At 41.1% G+C, this 21,580-nt stretch overlaps 2 protein-coding genes across 5 annotated transcripts in view; both read right to left on the bottom strand.

Annotated features, from left to right (window-relative positions):
• Positions 1-7,020, bottom strand: part of ATF2 (activating transcription factor 2) — a 48,679-nt gene extending 41,659 nt beyond the window's left edge. For 2 of the 4 annotated variants that reach the window (XM_054636822.2, XM_077181379.1), the window contains exons 1-2: positions 6,905-7,020; positions 3,243-3,273 (exon numbers count right to left, since the gene is read on the bottom strand). The gene's annotated coding sequence lies outside the window, so the exon portion shown is untranslated. Of the gene's footprint in view, positions 1-3,242; positions 3,274-6,384; positions 6,489-6,635; positions 6,776-6,904 lie in introns of those variants that run through there. The other 2 variants (XM_054636815.2, XM_054636821.2) reach the window with 2 other exon arrangements.
• Positions 7,021-10,753: 3,733 nt separating this feature from the next.
• On the bottom strand, positions 10,754-14,076 carry ATP5MC3 (ATP synthase membrane subunit c locus 3). Its single transcript, XM_054636666.2, has 5 exons — positions 13,918-14,076; positions 13,759-13,836; positions 12,699-12,776; positions 12,155-12,348; positions 10,754-10,992 (listed from the first exon to the last, which is right to left on the bottom strand). Exons 1-5 carry the CDS (start codon positions 14,035-14,037, stop codon positions 10,878-10,880), a joined length of 585 nt encoding a protein of 194 aa, XP_054492641.2. The 5' UTR covers positions 14,038-14,076; the 3' UTR covers positions 10,754-10,877.
• Positions 14,077-21,580: the final 7,504 nt, after the last annotated feature.

Here is a 21,580-nt window from a genome sequence, read left to right as displayed (position 1 = left end):
CTCTACGGCTGAAGTGCTGTACCCAGACAGCTGATGATCTGGAGAGAAAACATCTGGGGCCCCATCAGAACAGTTAGGAGGCTGGACAATTACATAACAAGAGGAAGCAAAGTTTGTTCAGAATGGAGAAGGAGGATCTGCTTGCTGTCATAAACTATCTAATGTATTGATAAAGAAAAGTCAGATCCAGACTTTAGGTAGAGTATAATAAAAGGACTGAGATGCAACATTCATGAGACACACCAAGAAAGTTAGGAGCAAGTGCAGAGGATGAGGAAAACACAGCATTAAAAAAAAAATAAATCCCACAACACTGGAACAGGTTGTCAAGCAGGGCTGTGGAATCTCAGCCTTGCAGAAATTAAAAATTTGACTGGATAAAATTCTGTGCAATCCAAGATAACTCTGAAATTTAAAGCATACTGTAAAGATATCCTAGTGAGGAACAGAGGTGAACAACTGCAATGGACAATCCAAACCTGGGTAATGTTCTGACACTTTTAGAAGACTCTGCATGGTCAAAAGCCTGTTGCAGCTACAAAATGCACACAAACCCCATCCTTTGCATCCTCTTTTCCTTCTGGATTACATGTTGCCTAACATAACAAAACTAACATAGAGAAGGCAAATTTTCAGGAAAAAATGTTGGTAATTGCCACTCTAATTTCAAAGGAGTCTCTCTCTGTTGTAGACTGACTGCTCGAAGTGAGAATATCACAGTAAGAAAGAGTAATTCAGAAAATACTTTTCCCCTGAAAACCAAAATAGCAACTTAGATGCAGTCTTGACAAAAATGTTACTCACCCAGTCAAATGAGAAATGTAATACATGAAGTGATAACCCTGTCCCTAGAGGGGAATTAGAGTCACCCTGGACTGTTACCTAGGCAACAGCTAACACCTTGTCCCAGAGAAAAAAAGACAGTTCCTGAAGGAATCCAATATGAATGTGAAACTCCAGCCTTAACTCGTCTCTTCAGATAAAATGAACATTCAATGATTCTTACTACATTCAAATGATTCTTACTACAGTCCACTGAACCACAACTTGCTTCGGTAAACTTCACATTCATTTCAGTAGCATAAAGAAATCCATATGTAAAATTCCAGTCACACTGTAACAGCATCAGAGCTAAACACAAAAAAACCTTGAAATAATCTTTACAGTAAATCATATAATCAACTTCAGTACTAAAACCACACTAATAACCTCACTTTTTTGGTGTTTGCTCTGTACTTTCAACACAGAAGTAAAATACACTCAGATCATGCCTATTTAAAATGTAGCAAGCCTCTTTCATGATGTTTGGAATGTAAACGGTACAGTAAACTATATAAATAAGTATATATCCATCTTTAAAATATATCTAATATGGAGAAATAAAAATGAGTTTCCAAATAATTCACTAATACTTAAGGCAATATGCTTATTTAAAAAATAAAAATGTCTCCATAAAATGTCACATTAATACGTATTTAAATGTGCTACAAAAATAGCTTCAACAATTATCTGCATATTTCCATAAGATTTTAATTAAACACCTTGGGTACGCTTGGTGGAAACTATTACTACATAGTCTGAGGCTCGCTTTCAAAACCTTTTAGAAGACAATCTTACAAAGAATAGAAGCCTACACTGACTTAAGCCATGTCTTGCTGGCTTATTTAAGTGGAAAAGATTCTTTTGATTTCTCTTAATTGCCTATATACAGGAGCATGGAAAATACAACTGACAATTTGTTTCAAAATTTTTCTACTGAACATTTAAGCAGCTGTTTAAAATGTATATGTATCAACAGTCCTTGCAAAAACTTCTTCAAATTTGCTGAGAAAAGTAATTCTTCACATGTACCTACTAAAGACTCACCAGACTTGCAGCTAAAGCCTCTACTTTACCTGTAGAAAGCAAGGTGTGTATGAAAAGACGTCCCTGCACAGAGCTGCTCACAGGCTGTGCACTCCTACCCTGGGATTCATTATTTTAAGCACTGTAGCAATACAGAGGCTGCCCTCCTGTAACATCAGGGCTGACACAAACAGCACAGAGGAAAGCTGCCAGAACTGAGCACAGAAAAGACAGCTATGAACACACTAACCCCACGAACAAACAAAAACTGTAAAACTTTTGAAGGACAGCATGCTTCCTCTGACCAACATGCAAGAAGAGAGGCATATTTTCACAAGTGTGTCCCCCTCCTAAACTGGACAGTCCACAGAGGACAATCTGTCAGTCTGCAGCTACAGCAGTAGCTGATTTATCCCCTGCTGCTTACATGAGAAGCACACCCAAGCCCTGCAGCTACAATGACCACTTGCAACCAACCCTCCAACCCTCAAAACATCTGTACATTGTGGTTTGAAAAAGATGAGAGTTGGACAGAAACCGTATCAGGCCATTGAGACAAGCCAGAATTACAGCAGTCCATCAGCATTCAGTGTGCTCTGAGTCCAAACACTACAAAGTGCTTATGTTACAGCACCATTGATGCCTTTTCCTACGGATGTTTGCATTTCCTCAAGAGCTGCCATGTCTAGTCAACATTTCCTTTTATTCATTACATTGCATCTGGGATTGTGCCCCCTTTTACTGCAAGATACAAAGCCTTACTGTGTAGAGAATTATTAACTCTTACTAAACTTTTCTGTTGATCTCATCATAGTGAGTAACTACTTTAGGTAATGTAAGATTTTACTTTAAAGCTTCATTTTATAATAGGAAACTGAAGCATAAAAGAATCAGGTCAAAATTTTTAACTTTTATCAACTTTTAAGAGTTTTACTTAAGAGTACATACTTATTCAAGGTAAAGTGAATGGAACATATTTGCCACAGTAAGAATAACATTCTCTTAATGGTTACCTGGAGAGCTGAATTTAGTATTTTGCTTAGCTCCTTCCAAGATGTCTTTAGATGGGGGGGAGGTAGCTATTTTTATTGTCTAAATTTAAACATCTCACAATTAAAAGATAGCTTTTTCATGCAACCAAGCAAATAATAACAAAAATCAAAATGAACATGGTGTCTTTATACTTTCAACACTTAGATATAGCATTCACACCATAAATTTTAATCACTTCCCACATTTAAAGAGTCTATTTTTATTTCCACAATTTTCTACACATGACGATTTGCAAGTTGTGATTTCAGTAAAAATCAGAAGTTAGTAGGCAGAATACACCACTTAAGAAGGACATAAATTTGAAAAGAAGTAATTTGTATTTTAAAAGGAAGTGCTCTACTTACCTAGAGGGACTGGAGCTATATTTTCTGTTTCCTATAAAGCAAAAGAAGAAAGGTGAAGCAAAACCAGTGTAATTAATGCTTGACCACTTCAGGGCACTTGCAGAAGTGATCTGACTGTATTTGTGCAATACTGTTGAATTTGATAGTCCTAAAAACTAAAACTGAACAATGAAGGAAATAGAGGAGATACAACCTGAAAATTTAAAACATTCCTCCTCATAATGAAAGTGGGATTGGCAGAAACTAACCTTGTAGATTCTGCAAGAAAACTATAAGCCCTAGTCCAGAATATTTAAACTTCATAACTACCAATGGCTGGCAAACAGAAAAACTGGAGCTCCTTCATCATATTACACTGCTAGCACAAGGTTCAATTTTTTTCTTTTAAAAAGTCAAATGTTAGGGACTTTTTGCTGATATTATTAGTTAACTGCTAATATCTGATGTCTAAAGTTAATTCCATATCTTCTACCATTTGTCTAAATTCTATGAAGGCCAGCACATCTGGACAAGAAGAAAAGATGATTGACTTAAAGACAAAAGAAAGTATGATTGACTTAACAAGTGCCAATAAGACAGCCATTGCACAGATAGTCACATATACAAAAACAAAGCAATTTAACTCCTTCAGCTGCAGGAGTGGCTTCTTCCACAAAAAGATACATTTCTGGCAAACAGAGAGCACTAATGGCATAAGGGAAGGTCCTGAACATCTCCTGCTGGCTGAACATGGTGGCTTCTAATTCAACTCTCTGGCTTAAGTATTTTTCAGAGACACTCCTGATCTTTCTTTAGCTTACTAAAAATTCAGGCTGTGTGAATACAGCTCTTGTAGAGAAGCAAAATGTCAATGAACCTCATAAAAGAAATATAGAGGGGATCATATTCCTCCCATCTTCTCACAATTTGCTTACAGAGATATTAGGCCTTGCTTTCCCCAGTTCATTAATCTAAGTTTGAACATCTTCGACCTAACAAACATTAGAAATTCAACCTCACTTTTCTACACTTGTTTCAACAACACTTAAAAACCCAGCTTACCAAAAAGTTACTTGCTTTTCACATTTTCTTAGAAGGCATCCCTAAAGTCTAAAATTAAATGAATTATAAAGAAATCAATCCTAAAAATCTTTAAATATATCAAATATCTCACTACAGGATTCCTCTTGCTCATTAAAACAGAATGATCTTTTTCTTTGCTGTAAGCATTTACATAAATGACCACAGGATTTACCTAGGAAGGAAACATAATATATTGCTTGGAATGCCTTGCTTAAGCAAAGCTCTTATCTGAAGTGAAGCTAATGGAAAAGTTCTCAGGGTGAACTGAAGCTGACACTGAACAAAGCTGAAAACAGTACATCATAAATGTGGAAAAAAAAAAAGCATTGATTGCATAATTATTAAATATTGACTAATATTTTTGTAACTAACTGTATCCAAAGGCTCCTTAGAGTGCATATTATATGTTAAACAAATACAGTTCAGTTATGCAGAGCAATGGTAACCTGAAATCTATTCAATATTAAAATAAGAGTTAAAAGTATTGAATCACATTTGCTCCTTTGAAAATAGAAAATACATAATTTTTATACAGGCACTCAAGACTATGTTAAGAAACCATTAAGAATGTTGATACTATAAATAACTTCAAGTTAGGAAACCTTCACGGAGGTAAAAATGTACATTTGTAAGTTTAAGTTAATTAAGAGTAGAAGAAAAGAAAGCTGATGACAGAAAAGGAATTTTTAGCACTAGGCCCATTCAAAATTTAATGAAACAAGAATGAAAATAATACCACAGTTCACGCTGTTCAACATGGTCACAAAAGGAAAGCAGCATGAAAAGCAAGATTAATAAAAGTATATATAATGAAATTTAAGATCTGAAAGTACCTTATATTAGATACTGCATAGTCTAGAAGTTTCTGGAAAAAGACCTACCAAAAATATTCATGTCTCTAGAATTCAAATCAGGGTAAAATATCAACTACATTGTAAAGAAGATCAAAAGCTCAACTACTTGATTAAGCATTAGAATACAATGTCAGTATTGAAACATAAAATCCCAATGGATTTTTTAAAGAGCTGCTTCACTCATGTACACATTAAGGTCTCATTATTTGACAATTCTTTTGAGGCATTATATAACAACCAGTCCCTGACAAAATTATTGTTTAGTTTTTTAACAAGACAGCTTGACAATTTTGATTCTAGATTGCATAATTATAAACACTTCAGAGTTAATTCAAGTGAATGCCAAACTGGACTACAGTTTGTCCCTCTGAAATGAAGTCCATTAACAGGCAGCAACCTGTTTCAGTGGATGGCTGAAGAAATTCCACCTGAACATCTGAGAAGACCAGAACCACAAGGACTGCTCTGATCCTATCAGCTCGTGCTGAATTTAGTATCTAACCAGACCTAGCAGTCTTATGACCCAAACTTCAGAACATTAGTTTTTATTACCTCTTACCCGGCTTTATGCTGAGCAGTAAGTGCGGATGTGACATTCACCGCCATCAGTAGAATACGTCAAACAGAAAACAAAACCACTGTCTTAAAATGTGGCAAATAAAATACATTTCAGCCATGTTTGTGGTCGCTGTTTGGAAAGTAGGGGATGATTCAGAATGTTCAGATTATTCAAATTTGTCATTTCAGCACAAGTAAACAGGTGACAGTATCACTGCTGGAAGATAAACACCTCTGAGAGAAAGCAACAGGACAAAAAGCAAGTGAGGTACATAGAGTGCAAGAATAGGGCACATAAACACACTAATGGATCTCCCTCCAAAAACAGGGATGCTGGAGAATGAGTAAGACTGCAGAAGCAACATGGCAGCACACATTTCCCCTAACTCTAAACATGACGTTACATCTTGACATAAAACATTGTGCTTAAACACCGTGCAGCTATCACTAATTGAGGGTCTGTGACATGTTTTTTCAAGTGAAAGCTTCAGAGACCTTTTATTTGACAACTCGAGAGACATTACGCACAATAACAGGCAAAGTCAACGAGGCAACTGCTCCAGGAGGTTCAGCTCCGTGGCCAGACACCAGGCAGGCCAACACCTGGTGCCGAGGAGCTGTTCTTACCCCCCGCCCGGCATCCCCCACACCCGCACCCTTCTCCGCACCGGCACGGAGCAAGTTCTCCTTCAGAGCCGAAGATGGACGCAGCTGGCGGCCTCCCCGGAGCAGAGGCGAGGCGGAAAGGCGAGGCCCGGCTGCCCTCTCCTCCCGCCCTCCACGCCGCGGGCCGGGCCCGGGGCGGCTGCCGGCGATGCCCCCGCGGGGCACCGCTCCCGGACGCGCCGTAGTCCCCTCACCCACCCACCCGGCCGCCCGCCTCGCCGCCCCGCGTCCCGGGCCGCCCGCCAGGCCCTACCTCCGGGCGGGTACCGGTGTCCGCGGCGCCGGCCGGGCCGCCCCGCCCCGCTCTAGGGGCGGCGGGAGCCGCAGGCCGCGCTGGGGGAGGGGGCTGCCGCGGAGAGGAGCGGCGGCGCCATGTTACTGCCTCCCGGGCATCCCCCGCCCACTGCCGCGCCGCGCCGCTCCCGCCCCGCCGCCCCCGCCCGCCCGGCGCCGCCGCAGCGCGGAGGGAGGAGGAGCCGCCGCGCCGGGCCGAGCCGGGCCGGGCCGTGTTTACAAACTCACCCGCAACGCCGCCGGACCGCACATTAAAGGCCGGGTCCCCCGCGGGCTTCCGTCACCTCTCGCGAGAGCCGCGCTGACACCTCCGCGGGGCGGGGCGGTCACGCGGCGCGGGGGCGGGGCCGGTCCCCGGTCCCCACAGCGACCCCGGCCGGGCCCAGGCATGGCAGGCCTAGCCATGGCCGAGCCGGCCTCGGCCGCACTCGGCACGGCGGGCACTGCTCCCGTGGTGGGGCGGGATTGGTGCGGCCGTGGCCGAGGGGAGCTCAGCATGAGGTGCCCGTCCTCTGCTGTGGGATGTGCGGGAGGGCCGGCAGCTGAGGACAGCAGGCAGCACGTAGTGAGTAAAGCACTGCAAGGCCTCGCTCAGCGGCAAGACTTCATGCGCCTGTCACATCCAACTTTTGGAATTATCAGCGCTCCAAAGCCCTGGACTGGCGAGATTCCCCATCTCTCAACACACCCGCTCTCAGGGCAGGAGCGAGGTGTGTGCCTGAAGCCATGGGTGTGCTAAACACTCACCTTGGTTAATGTATTAAAAATGCCGCAGCACTGCAGAATAATGGCAAACGAATCACACATGGAGCTTTAATTCTGTGCATGTGCAGAATTTGATCTTGTTCTGAGACTGATCTGAGAGTGCAAGCCTGTATCAATAAAATACTTCTAAAAAAAGTAATATCAGTTCCAGTAAAATACATTTTGGCTGAGTTTCTCCGAACTTGCACAAGACAGTATGGTATGTTTCATTTCTCGTGTATGGTTTTGGTGGGCACTGTACAGCCCTTCTGCAAAGTTCTTTAAGATATGACAGGATAAAAAGCACTGCATTAAAGTACACCGTTTACTTAGAGGTGGAATTATTCTTTAAAGTAGCATGTTGCAAGAACTCAATTGTACATGTAGAAGAGAGGAACAGAGATCTTTCTTCAGAGAGCAACTGAGACCTGTATTGGAAGAAACTCTTTTTTGATGGTTTAGCTTCACCATTACATAGCAGCAGCAGTCCTAAGCCTGGACTAAAAAACTGAACTACAGGTTCCTTTCTTCAGTGTGAAATTGATGCAAAAATCAAAGACAAGGAAAGCAGGAGAATGGAAAAAGCCAGCAGCAGGATGTTCAATTTTACCTGCAGCATGGGATGAATCACTTTTACCTGCAGCAGTAACTTAAGAGCATAATTGGTAACTTTAATGTTTCCTTCATTTTCCATTAGAATAACATGGATATTTCAGAGGTTTAGCTGGCTTCATCTTCAACAATGAAACATGAACAGTCATTCTTTCAATCTGGAGAACCTACAAGACAAATTTTCATGAGCTGACCATCTGAGTTCAGCATGGTCCATGTCAGAAGAAACTGAAAAAGGTTTTGGCAAAGTAAAGCCTACAGTAACACGTCATGAAACTTAAGTTTGGTTTCTCTGACCTACAAGATTGCTTGATGGAAGCTCTTACAGGAAGATCAAGAGACCTTAGTTTTGCTGCCCTATTAAGGCAGAGACCAGGTTGGGGTTTTTTTGTAAGCAAAAAAGTCTTTTACACATATAATTGTTACTTCTCTGAGCATTTTAGGAAAAGTGAGGGTACTCCCTGTCAGACCACTCAAATTGACCAACTGAGCTCTGCTGGGAAGGGATTCCATGTGCCCTGTAATAGTTCACCTGTCAGTATCTGCCCGTCACTCACTAACTCTAAGCCCCTTATTGTCCATAAGGAGGATAATCCTCTGTGTGAAGGTATGTTGCCTTGTTTTGAAAGTCCCTGATTAATCTCTATCTGTAGAACCCAGATCTGATTCTGTCACCACTGGTGTAACTAAACAGCCACTCTGCCTGAGTTTGGCCTATGCTCACCAGTCTAAGAGCGAGTTAAAAGGCAAAAGGCTTGGGGAGATGCTACCACTAAAACAACCTTCATGTCCACATTTAGGATGACCCAAGTTGTCCACTGTCTTTCAGGCAAGGCTGATCACAAGAAAAAAGGTTCATGTTGAAAGGGTGGTAAAAGATGGGCTGTAAATCCAAACCTCATTATTCAAACCTGATTCAAATAACTCACGGTGACTCAGGTGGCTTTCCTAGTGAAGTTACAGAGCAGTAATTCAACCAGGTCTTCTATCTCCACCAAACACCATTAAAACTCAGCAGAAACATTTTATATGCAAACAAATTCATCAGTTGAATTAACAGAGTTGGAGTTGGACTTGACCAAGAAGATCTGAAGATGCTTATTTGGCCAAATCCCAGTGATACCTGAAGCTTGAATAAGCTATTCACTGGACTGTCCATGATTTTAGAGAATACAGATTACCACCTCAGATGCCTCTAGAGATCCCTGCTGTACTGAAAGAAGAGAAAAAAGTTCACCACCTACCAGGACAGCAATACAAAGATGAAATTTAGAGACTAGAATATCTTTCAGCCAGGACAAATGCACTGCCAGCTTTGCAAATCAGTCGCTTCCAAGAATGGGTAATAGCAGGTCCCTAAAATCAGCACTGCATGAGCATAGACCACATGGAAGATACCTGCAATGTGCTTCACCTCCTACCCCCTCTCACTCCTCAAAACTCCACTTCCTGATCTACTCATGTAAGACACTACTAATATTGTTCTGAAGATACTAATGTCCTTCATATTCTACACTTCTGAAATTCACACATATAAAAACATTCTCTGAATTAGAGAATACTGTTTTCTACTAAGAACATGTGGGGGAAGTTGTTTCTTGTGCTAGGTTCTAGAATTTTGCTACCATCTACAATTCTACAATCATTTAGGTTGTGAAACACCTTTAAGGAAAGGTGTTTTAGACCTTGAAGATCATTAAGTCCAGCTGTTAACACTGCAAAGTCCACCATAAACCAAAGAGGAGTAAAGTCCACTAAACCATATCTCTTTGAATACCCACTTGGTACTTTTTAATTCAGATTAAAACAGAATCTTACCCACATCTTACACTTATCTGAGCTATTAATCATTTCTCCATTTCCTCCAATAAAAATTCCTATATTTAATTCAGGAATTACTTAGGAGCAAGATAACAAAACACTTAACAAGCTGGGCTTACATTCTTACAAAGTTCAGGTTTTTTTTTTGTTATATGACCAGAATATTTAGTGTTCTGGATAAGGTTTGAGATGCTATCAAGCCCCCCACCAGGTAAGTATAGTAGCACACAGTGCTTTCCTCCAAGTATGGATGACACCATAAATCCATTTAGACTGCTACAAGGGAAGCAAAGGTAGATACTGCAGCTATTTTTTTAAACCAAAATGCTTTAATCCTAATGCTCTTTAAAGAATGTGTGAGATAATGCAAGGCTGACTACAAAATTGGAAAGCTGGAAGCTCTCTTTTTAAATTAGGTGATGCCAAAAATGCAGTAACGAATTAAAATATAATGTCCATGAATCACAACTAAATGCCTTGGACCATACTAAAGTGGTTGCTTATTTAGCTCAATGGGGACACTGTTCAGATCCAAGTGGAAAACCTACCATGGTAATCAAAATATCTGGTGTACTTGAAAACTGATAGAAGTGTCCTATCACCTTCATGGATTTCTGTTTGGCTCCTTCTATCAAGAGGTGCCAGAATGTGCATGTCAGCTAGCTTAAGAAAAAACAAAAACACAAGTGAAGGAACAAGGCCAACACTACAGCCTTGCACACTTAATCTCTGCATCCTTTGGTCTTTTACATATATACCACATTGATTATAATAAATAAAACGTTGGACTGGAAGAGTGCTATGCAATATGTCATTATCAGGAGCAATCCGTGGAGACTGAATTACAGAATGTCGTCTTCCATATACCCTAGTGAGAAAGACAAAAATGAAGGCAACAAGTTGACAGTTGTTATCTTTAATGAAATGACTTTGGAAATAGCATTAATTTCCATGACACCAACATTTTGGGAGTCCCATAAAATGCAGTTACATTCCAATGCCAATGTTACAGGCAGATCTCCATTCACATGGCAAATAGGATCAAGAAAGCAACCATCAGACAGAAGAGACCCATAGCTTCAGACAGGGCGAATCCCAGGATAGCATATGAGAACAGCTGCTGCTTCAGAGAAGGATTTCTAAAAGAAAGAGAAGGTGTAAGTCCTTTTTATCCTTACAATTAAGATGTTTTTCATGCAGTTTAACCTCATAGTTCCTTGCTACAGATTCTGAAATGGGAAAATTCAATAAATCCAAGCAACTTTTTGGAAGGATTGCACTGAAGACAAATTAGTTGGCAATTAAGACTAGACTCAGGTCTAATGTAGAAATTTATTTCACATCTGTGACATAAGAACGGTACTCCCAAGGAATTTAATGTGTATCATGTTTAACCAGCTCCCAAGGCAAATACAGGAAGTGAAACCATTTAAGAATAGGAAAAAAAAAATTGAAGCAGTTTGTTGCAAAAATGCAATATGCCTTCAAGAAGTGAGAGAAATCTCCAATATAAAACTCTGAAGCAATGTTCTACAACCGCTTATTGACATGTTCATGCCAAGTTCAAAACTTGATATATTAATTTTGTACTGAAAACACTTGTTTTTTCAAGTGGAAAGTGAGCCTTCTTGTCTTCAAAAAGGCTTAAAAATCTTTATTAAGAAGTTAAGACTTAACTGAAAAAATGAAAAAGTTGTGAAGAACATGAAACCTCTTTTATGCCTGTATCAGTTCTGCGCTTCCATGATGTCACGTGAACTACTTCTATAACATAAATGTTGTAAAATTACACGAAAGTTCATCCCTACTACAAAATCCTCACCCTTGCCCCCTTCAGATTTCTAGAAGGAATGATAACTCATTTGCTAAAATAACTGAATATTCTGAGATGCAAAGCTGAATGTGTTAGAAAACATCCATTCCTAAACAATGATTCTGACTATGAAGACTATTTAGGACTTTTCCTAAGGACATGGGGAAAGATACAGGCTGGATTTTTATTTCAGTTCTGGAACTGAATGCTCAAACACTGGACTTCAGTGACCAAAAGACCAACCAAGTCTAATGATGCAATTTCTTTCATGGCTCTCCTCCAGGAAGAGTGTACAAAGTTCTGAATTTAACAACAGAGCCATCCTGATGAATATGGTACAGTTTCATAAGATTCTCTTCAGCCATGTGTATCAGTAACAGTAATCATTAACAGAATTTATTACAGTGCCATTATCCTTTCTACAGTTCAGCTGTCTCAAGATACATCTGCATACAATTAAATAGTTTTTAAAGAGAGAGATTGATTACCTGGCATAACCAATGATTAGACTACCGAAGACTGTTCCAATTCCAGCACCAGAACCAGCCACACCTACTGTGGCTGCACCAGCACCAATGAATTTGGCAGCAGTGTCAATGTCCCTGCTGATAGCACTAGTCTGGAATTCCCTAAGTGCTAGCTGGGAGACAGTATTTTGGGCCCCGATAACTGTTGACTTGCCCTAAGAAAACAAAACATGAAAAAACATTATATTCAGACAAAAGACCATGTGATAGTGTTATTATGCAGTTTAAAAAGTTGTATTAGATGCAATGTCTACTTATTCTTTAGAGTGATGAGACTGTTAAGTCATAAACTTCAGAATGTTACCTGTTCGACCTGAAAGTATCAACTTTAAATGTGAAAGACTTCTCAGGGGAAAGAGCAAGACAGCAACAAGTATTATTAGGTGTTTGACTTAAAGCAAGTTTCACACTATAGGTATTGAGTTAGTACAAGTGAACTCTAGGTTGAGGACATTTAGGCTCACCAGGTAATTTAGGAAGATACAGAATTTTGTTTATAAGGTACCTCTCCATTCTTGACCTCTGGCCTAGACAACACAGATGCCGAAATTGGTCTGTACAAGACTCTTGATCCAGCACGGATCTGTAAGAGGAGGAAAAAAACTATAAAAAAATGAAACATTTAATCACAGCTGTTCCATACAACAGTCTGTAAGACAGTAAGACTATTAGTTACTAAGCCATTTGTCTTCCTTGAAAGACAGCAATCTCTGAACAGCTGCATATACAATAAACGATATGGAAGCAAGCACTGCCATGCAATCTGACAGCACTGTTTTCAGAAAATATATAGTAAATAGCCACACCATTCAGTGAACATATACATGCATTATGCTGACAGAAAATGGAGCAAAACGGCAACAAAAAATCCCGACCGACCACGAAGCAGTGAAACACATTTTGAAATGAACAAATAAAAAGCCATCAAAATGATTTTCGAAGTTGTTAAATGCACAGATGTAACCTAGACTTTCAAATTTAGAGAGGCACAAATGAATGAATCGTTTTTCACAAGCGGCCTGCATGTGTCCTTGGGCTCCCAGCAGCCTAAGGTCATTTCGGCTCTTGCACAAAGCTCTTCCTGCAAGAGAAACCTGGGCCTGGACCATGCAAGATGAGACCTTCTGCAGGCCAGAGAGGGCATTTTCATGCAGAACAGTCTTTTATCTCCGCAAGGGCAAAGAATTCCGGCCTTGCCCAGGACAAGCAACAGGCTGGAGTTTGACCTACAGCGAGGCACGGAGCGCAGTAGGCCCAGGAGCGGCGCTGACCTCCCCCTCCTTGGCCGCTCGTGTGCGAAGGCCCCCCCTCACCTTGGCAGCGGGCCCCGGCCGCGCCAAGGAGGCAGGAAGGAGAACGCGGCCCTGCCGCAGTCTGCCCGACCCCCGCCCCCCCTCCTTCGCGCTCGGGCGGGCAGCGCTCGGTACGGGCCCGTCCCAGGGCGCTGCCGCGGGGCTCGGAGGCCCGCTCGACCCGCGATCGCCCCGCGGCCGGCACCGACCCCGCCACCGACACGGACGGGACCGGTGACGAAGCGCAGGCGCCCCCCGCGCACCCCCACTCACCAGGGAGGGCGAGGTGGCGAGCTTGGCGCAGGCGAACATCTTAGCTGGCGGCGTCCCGGGGCTCAGGATCCGGCGTCTCTGCGGAGAGAGGGAGAGGGTGAGGGTGCAACGGGCGGGGGCGGCGATGGGCGCGGATGGCGGGAGTGGCGCGGCTCTCACCGCTGCGGTGCCGCGCTCGGGCCGACGGGCGGGAGGGTTGGGCCGGCTGTGCGCAGGCGCGGCGGGGCCGGGCAGCGGAAGAGGCGGAGCGCGGCCAAGGTCACTTTGTGCAGGCGCCATTGGTGGCGGCGGGGGGCGTGGGGCGCGCTCGCCGCTTGCCCGCGCAGCCGCAGTGCGCCCGCCGCGCGCGGGGGCGGTTCGGCCGTGAGGGCGGTGTCAATGTCGGTGGCCCCGGCCCTGTGTTGTCGTCGCGCCCCCTCCCCGGCGCTCGGGTCACGGCAGGGAAAGGGGGCGCGTCCGAGGACACCCGTTGGGTGCAAGAAGCCCCTGCTGTTCAATTAGTCATTTCTGCACGATGAGCAGATTCACACCCAAGCAGCGAAAGAATCCTTTTTAATCAAGATTAACCGAAATAGGATTATCTTCACTGAGCTGAGCATGTGTTCCTGAGATTCCCACTTTAATCACTTACATGTGCTTTGATGTTTTTCATTTGATAACGAGATTGTTATTTTAATAGTAATTTGCAATTGTAAGTGGTATTAGTGCCAGCTAGTAAAGATGCTGAAAATTTGACGTTGTGACTGAAATATCGGGAAACATTTATCTCAGTTGTACAATTTTCGCTGGGTACAATCTGCGCCATAAAAATAAATTGTAAAATTGTGTGCTGCAAGCTGTCTCCAATGGACCAAGTAAGGGGCTGTGTGTGTATTTAGGGATGGGAACAGCCTCAGGATGGGTGCTGGACTCCTGCAAACTTACAGGACAATTGATGTTGCTGTCACTGGTTAATCCACAGGTGCAACAAAGCTGAGACATGTTCCATATCAGCAACCTGAACACCCCCCAACAAACATGATCAAGGTGCCTTCAGCTGCTGCATACCAGTGTTAACCATAATGTTACTTTTATAACCTACAACACAGAGTCTTCTGATCTGTAGGTATAGGGGAGAGAAGTCAGTTGTAGGTCCAAAGGTGAGAGGCAACAGCACAATTTGAATTTCCTGGCCTTCTGCTCCCTTCCTCAATACAGCAGCAAGCTTGGTTTGGTTCCAGTGTGCATCCAGAGTCTTAGTAACAGCAGTAAAAAGTCAGTCTGTAAAAAGGTCAGCAAAAGAGGTTATAAGCCAGTGGTTTTGGTTTTTTAGTTTTTTCCTTGTCACAGCTTACACACATTTTTTGGAAACTGAGGTGCATGGACAGATCCGACGTGTCTGCCACACGGTTCTTCCATAGACAAACACTAAGAAATAAATATCAATGGCAAAACCCTTTAATGGTTAGGCAGAACTATTCATTCATTAATTCATTAATTCATTCAAAAAAGATTCAATCCGTATGCTATTGTGGGAATAAATATTTCTATCACCACGAACAAAACCATAAAGCAAAGGCAAATGCTGCAGTGTTGGAATGACTCGGATGTGACATGCTGCTGCACAGTGACATTCAGAGCACCCCATTTCTGAAGACGGGTACTTCACCTTAGGAAGTGCAGCAGCCAGCAGGGTGTCTGCAACAAAGAAATTCACTTCCTCACAGAAGGAAGCACAGCAGTTAGAGACGTGCTTTCTCACTGGCAAACTGGAGGTCTGGACCTCCAGGCATGAAACAAATCTTCCCCCAACGCTCATGAATGGAAAAGAAAGTGAAAATTACACTCCTGTGTACACACAGCACAAAGTCACACGGACTCAAAACCGCATTAAACAGAAACCCTCTTCTTTCACAAAAGAAGTGTTCTCTTCTGTCACAATTCCCACCCCAGAATGTTTTTTAAAAGATGCATTCACAAGCCATTTGTTGTGAGCTGTGTCAAAACCACTATTAAACACTGGTTTATTGTTGCTTTTAAGGCATAACATCTGATATTGTATTGTGAACGTGACTCAGCTGTTCCTTTCAGGAGGATTTTGAAAAGCTGTTACTGATCTCTGGGGGCCAGGCTGAGTTTAATTCAAGAAGACCTTCATAAAGAAACACTTGTTAATCTCACACAGTTTCCTATCCTATGGCTGACCTGCTGGTACGTCCCCAAGGAAGGGCATCAGTGCACTAAAGACAGTGTAATTTCTCGTTGCTCACCACATTTCTGAAAATCTTTTCGAGCAGGTTCCCAGTTTTCCAATTGTCTCTCCCTGTCAGGACCAGTTATGCACACGGGCAGTAGCCAAGGATGCCAGAGGAGATATTCTCCCCATTTTGCCCCTGGCAAGGAAGACAGAGTGCAGATGATTGAGCAGTACATGGTGCCTGGAGAGCCAGTCCTCTCCTACAACTCCTGTGGCCTTACAATTCCCTGCTGCTGAGATAGGTTTGTGTCAGGGCATTAAGAACAGCAAGTGACCACTAGCTGTGGTTCCACCAGTATGGCCTTCTCCTTTCCCAGAAAGGAAAGAGAAAAGGACATCCCAAATTTTCCAAGCTTTCTAAAAAACCTCTCCTGGAACCACAAGGCTTCTCCCAGTCTTTTTGTCCTTATTTTAAGAAAAGAAACACCTGTTTCACCTCACTGCCAGGCAGCTCATTTGGTTCACTGATGTATCCATGTATCAGTCCTGCAGTGACATGGATTTTCACTTTATAACCCTGAAATGAATTGGTATCTACACATATCAGGCTCTGAATACTACTACACATGAGTATCAGCAGAATGGATGTTGCATACAAATGGCATTTTTCTGGTGACTTCTTAGAGTGCTATCAAGCCTTATATCTGTCCAGAAAGCAGGTAATAAGGCAGATGGGAACAGTACCCATAAACTGGAATGCTTGCCTGATAGATATGGGCTGGTTTTCCTCCAGGTACAGGCAAATAATGGTAGCTGCATACTGGTTCAGTTGAGCAAGTACAATCCTGTGCAATGCTAAATAAATGAGCATGTCCTGACTGCTTTGCACTGGAGGGTCTGCCAGAATTCAACATTTATTATTAATAACTTATAAAACATGAATGTCTATATCTGAATGTTCTATATTTGCTGAAGGAGAAATCTTGGCTAGTTAAGAGAAATCCCATTGTCCAAAGCCTAAATAAAATGTTCTGCTGCTAGATCGAAACCTATTCCTTCAGGTTAAATTTTATCTCCCAGCAGAGGATTATTAACTCAAAACATGTCACACACTCACACTAGTCTTTTTTTAAAATCTGTTTTGAAGAGGAGATGTATCTGGAAAACCAATATATTCCAATAACTCTTAATTGTTGGAACACCCCCAAAGGATGAAATTGGATCAAAAGCCTCCTGAGATTATCCTAATGTTGTGAAATATTTTAAAACTTAAGGTGTATTACCTCAGGGTTAGCTCTCTTGAACATCCAGATTTATGATGTACTTTGCAGGGCATTGATTGATATTGATTTACAAAGTCAGGGGTTTTCAGTGTTTTTCACAGCCTGGGCCATGTTTCAGTTCTACTTCTTTCATTCACAGCTTGAATCTTCCTATTCAGGACTCATAGAACTGGAGCAATGGCTTGTGGAAAGAAAATATGTATAGAGCAGAATTAATACACTCCAGAGTATTTAAACCATTTTTGCTCTGGGAAGAAGGAACAAAGCTATTATTAGATGGCTCTGCTTTAAGTAGAAATTCTCTTGGTACCACTCTCTTAATACCTGTTTACCTTACTGTTTTTGAGTAGTTGGCCAATTTTGATATAAGTAATGTTTTAATTGCAGAGTTGGCTGGATCATAAGAGGTTCTTCATGGGAATGCAGATGATAAAGTTTTTTCTCTAAATTCTAAACTTCCTTACAAGGAAAAGGGAGAAACTGTCTCTTCAGTGATCTTTGTCCCCAAGAGTACTTACCCAAGCATTTTTTTTCCTAAAATTTGGTTTTTTATAGTCTCAATGGCTTTTTTTCAGTGAAGAGCAGGAGGCAATTAACAAAGTAGAGCTAATTTAGGCTGTAGAGCATTCTGCTCAACATTCCATTGATTATTTTAACACCTGAGTCCTAGAAATGGATGACGTTAGCCACAAACATTGTACCATGTTCATACTTGGCAAGATTTGAAATGTGTGCTAATACCGTTGAGAACATTCATGCAATTTGAATGGGAAATCATTATAATCCTTGTAATGTAATTTTTGGGTCTTTAAGATCTGCTTTAAATATCACAATGATTATACAAGTAGGGTCTGCTACACCACAGCTATATATGTCCAAATGGGATGTTGTCAAGAGGAAAAACATTCTGCTTCAGCAGAAATTCAGCATGGAAAAGAGGAAAACTCATCTTCATTTTGGCTGTTGGATTCTGGTGGCAAGTGACATAAAGGCTCCAAGACACCTAGCCAGAAAAGACTGGTAGAGCTATTTTCCCTCGGGATAACAAGCCCTATTGTCTAGCATTCAGGTTCTACTGGGTACTTTTAAAATGCTGTACAACAGTATAAATATTAAAAATTACACCCAGCCTTTTGTAAAACCCAGAATGTCACAAGGTGGAAGACAATCCTGTACTTTTAAAATTAATTTTATATGTCAGCAAAAATGATAGTTTTTTCTATAAAATTATGATTCCCTATTTTAATGCAACTTTTATTTATATTTCATACAATCATAGAATTTTTAAAGTTGGAAAAGCCCTCAGAGATTATTGAGTCCAACCATTAACCCTTGCAATGTAACTTAAAGTGGAAGGAAATGTCAGGTTCACAAATAGTTTCACTTTATGCTTCACATCTATTACACTGTGTGTGTCAGGATTGCAACATTCAGAGTGAACTCTCATGTGTTTAAAAATTATTAATATGCATCTGCCTAATATTTTTTGGAAATTGATTTTTGAGGAAAAGTAATAAAGAAATCCACTGATGTTTAATCAAAGTAATTTTTATAAATGCACAGAGGATTCAGAACATTTAGAATGAATATACCTCTTCGTGTATTTTAGAACATTACTTTAGAACATAAACTCCTTTAACTAAACTATATCTAAGTTTTCTTACTCAGATGTCTCTTGATATTCCTCAAGGCTGTGTTGCAAAAGCAGCCCATACCTGAAATGGTCAGTCAGTTCACTGGATAATACACATGTGGGTTTCTAGGTTACAAAATATCATTGGATTGAATAAAAATAAATTCAGCAATGCTTTTAATGCTGCTAACAGTACTAAACACCTTTTGAAGAGAAAACAAACTTCAGCTGTAAGCTCACAGTATTGGCTGCACTGGTTAGAGCACAACACTGGCACTCTGATTTTAACACCTTTCTTATAATACACAGTTCAGACAGCCAAGACTTTGCCCAAATTAGAGCCATTTTTTGTCAGAAGTATCCATAAATTTTTATAGCTGAAGTTGAAGAAATCTAAAATGAAAGAATGTTTTCCTAGTGGGCTCTTCTGGAAATACAGGCTTTTTGTGCAGGGAAAATTGCAACACCAGATTCTTAGCTTTTAAACAAAAATACCTAAGCATTTTTTCTTAGATTTCTTGTTTTTCCTGTTTCCCAGAATTATATAAATGATCCTGGACAAGTCTTTTTGGGTAATACATTTTAGCCGTTCATAATCTGAAAAGAGAAATAGGAAATGCAGCTGCTTAGTGCTCAAAAAAACCCGACAGGAATTAGTAAATCTTGTTTGGAGACTAAATTAGTGTTTTGGATAACTGATCTGTTATGGCTATTTCTGTCACATAAAGAGCAAAAGCAGGGCACACAGGACTGTGGCAGAAGGACTTTGCCTTCCTCCACCTTCTTTGTAGAGGCTCTACACCCAGTTGATGATCCCTGGTTGGAGGGGAGATGGGACCAAAGCCCATTAATACATGCAAGATTCATCTGCTTAATTGTAAATGACACACCTCCCAGCTATGAGTTTAGATTCTTATATCCCTGCAAATTGCTTTGAGCCCACAGCCTGAAAGGCAGTGTACAAGTGAACAATATTCATTATCATCTGAAAGCTTTTCACTCTGAAGCACTTAGCAGAAAACCTGTGGAATCCTTTTGACTCCAGTGCACAGGTTCTGCCCTCTAGGACCTGGTGCCAGTCTGAACCCAGAGAAAAAGCTGCTCTAATTCTGTCATGCTTTGCGTGGCTCAGATGATCTATTTTTAAATGACTGTAATTGATTTTGCTCATAGTTACAAAAGAGATCATATATTCTCACATTTCGTACCTAAAGTAGAGAAACTCTGGACAGCCTGCCACTTCTAAATTCTTGGAAAGGGCTCTGTCCCTAATACTCAGACTCAATGAACCTCCTGGTTCCCTGGCATGCCTGTATTCATTCCCATCTGTCGTGCTGGCATTGTTCCCACTCAGAATTATCTATGCCAATTTCAACAGGGCATAGGTGCTAACCAAACATGGTTTTAGAGGGACAGCTTTCATAACACAGCAAGTGCCATCTCTTTTGCCAGGAGATCCTGCTGTTTGCAAATAATTCCAGCTTAAGGCCACATGCTTCATTACATGGGATCACATCTGTAGATGCTTGTGGGTATTATTAAAAAAAATCAACAAATGTTTACTCTATTTCTCTTACAGTTTGGCTCAGTGCTTGGAATTTTGCATGTGGAGAATGAATGCTCTGCACCTTGTTCACAGGACTGAGCCATAGGCTGTTACATACTCTGAGTGGTCTTAACAGGTTACTGCATCAAAGCTGGGACAGTGAACTGCAGAAGTTTACCAGAGCTGTGCTGCTTTTTTCAGGAGCCTTTTTCACTGCTTTGTGTCTGTAGTATATCCTGAGAAGAGAATGATAGAGCATTGCTTTTTGCACCACAGCTTTTTCCTTTCTAGGTTCTCAACAGATTTTTGTGTAAGGCATATTCTGCCCCCACCCATTTGTAAAATGGCACATATATACAACAACATTAATACTGCTTATTGAAGTTACTAGTCTATATAATGCTCTGTATAAGATACATTATATTGTATTGATATATTATACACATCATATTAGTATCATATTAGTATATTGTAGCTGCACTTGACTCCTGTTTTGCCCCCTGAACAGATTACTTGTGTTAGCAGAATTACACTGTACTGTATAAAGGCTAGAAATAGCTTAGGAAAGAGCAGAATCTCTTTATAAGTCTCAACTAAGCAGCTCAAAACTATGCTCAAATTTTAAAATATAACTTTGCAATTAAGCAAAAGAACATTTTGCCCAGCATATATCTCAGAAAATGCTATTTGGAATAAAATAAGACTCAGGCTACATAATTTCCAGCTATGTGTTTCCAGTCATAATTTCTGACTCCTAGATATTCTATTGTGCAGCCAGGATCAGTGGAAAATAAACCAAAATTTGCAACCCCCTTGACACCCATAGTGTTTTGGCTGAATAGCACTAAGAAGACCTTGATTCACATGTGCATAGAAATGTATTTTTGCAAATCAGGAAAGGTATTGTCACTTGTTCTCTTTATAAGCAAAAACCACCTAAGGCTGTTTCTAGTTGTATTTTACCTCTTACTAAAAAATGTTGAATCTAAGAATGTGCAGAAGAGTTAAACATTTTAGAGTCCTAGCATTTCAATGATGCAGGGTGACAAGTAGACACATGAGTATATTGAAAAATTCTGTTGGGAATCAAGGTCTAAAATAATCAAACATTTCTACTGGCTACATTTCAGAGCAGTAATGGTATATTTCTGATAATTTTGTTGTTTAGTATGCTTATGAAATTG

This window comes from Agelaius phoeniceus, chromosome 7 (genome assembly GCF_051311805.1).
Source record: "Agelaius phoeniceus isolate bAgePho1 chromosome 7, bAgePho1.hap1, whole genome shotgun sequence".
NCBI classification, from domain to species: domain Eukaryota; kingdom Metazoa; phylum Chordata; class Aves; order Passeriformes; family Icteridae; genus Agelaius; species Agelaius phoeniceus.
Note: the sequence above shows the minus strand (reverse complement) of the source record. Positions and strands in the feature narration are given on the sequence as shown.

What these genes read in the sequence shown, in the direction of transcription:
- ATP5MC3 (XM_054636666.2), bottom strand. Translation starts at nt 14,037, where the DNA reads ATGGCGCCTGCACAAAGTGACCTTGGCCGCGCTCCGCCTCTTCCGCTG. An exon ending in CCGAGCGCGGCACCGCAGCG is followed by an intron (nt 13,837 to 13,917) that starts GTGAGAGCCGCG and finishes CTCTCTCCGCAG; the next exon opens with AGACGCCGGATCCTGAGCCC. An exon ending in TCGCCACCTCGCCCTCCCTG is followed by an intron (nt 12,777 to 13,758) that starts GTGAGTGGGGGT and finishes CTCCTCTTACAG; the next exon opens with ATCCGTGCTGGATCAAGAGT.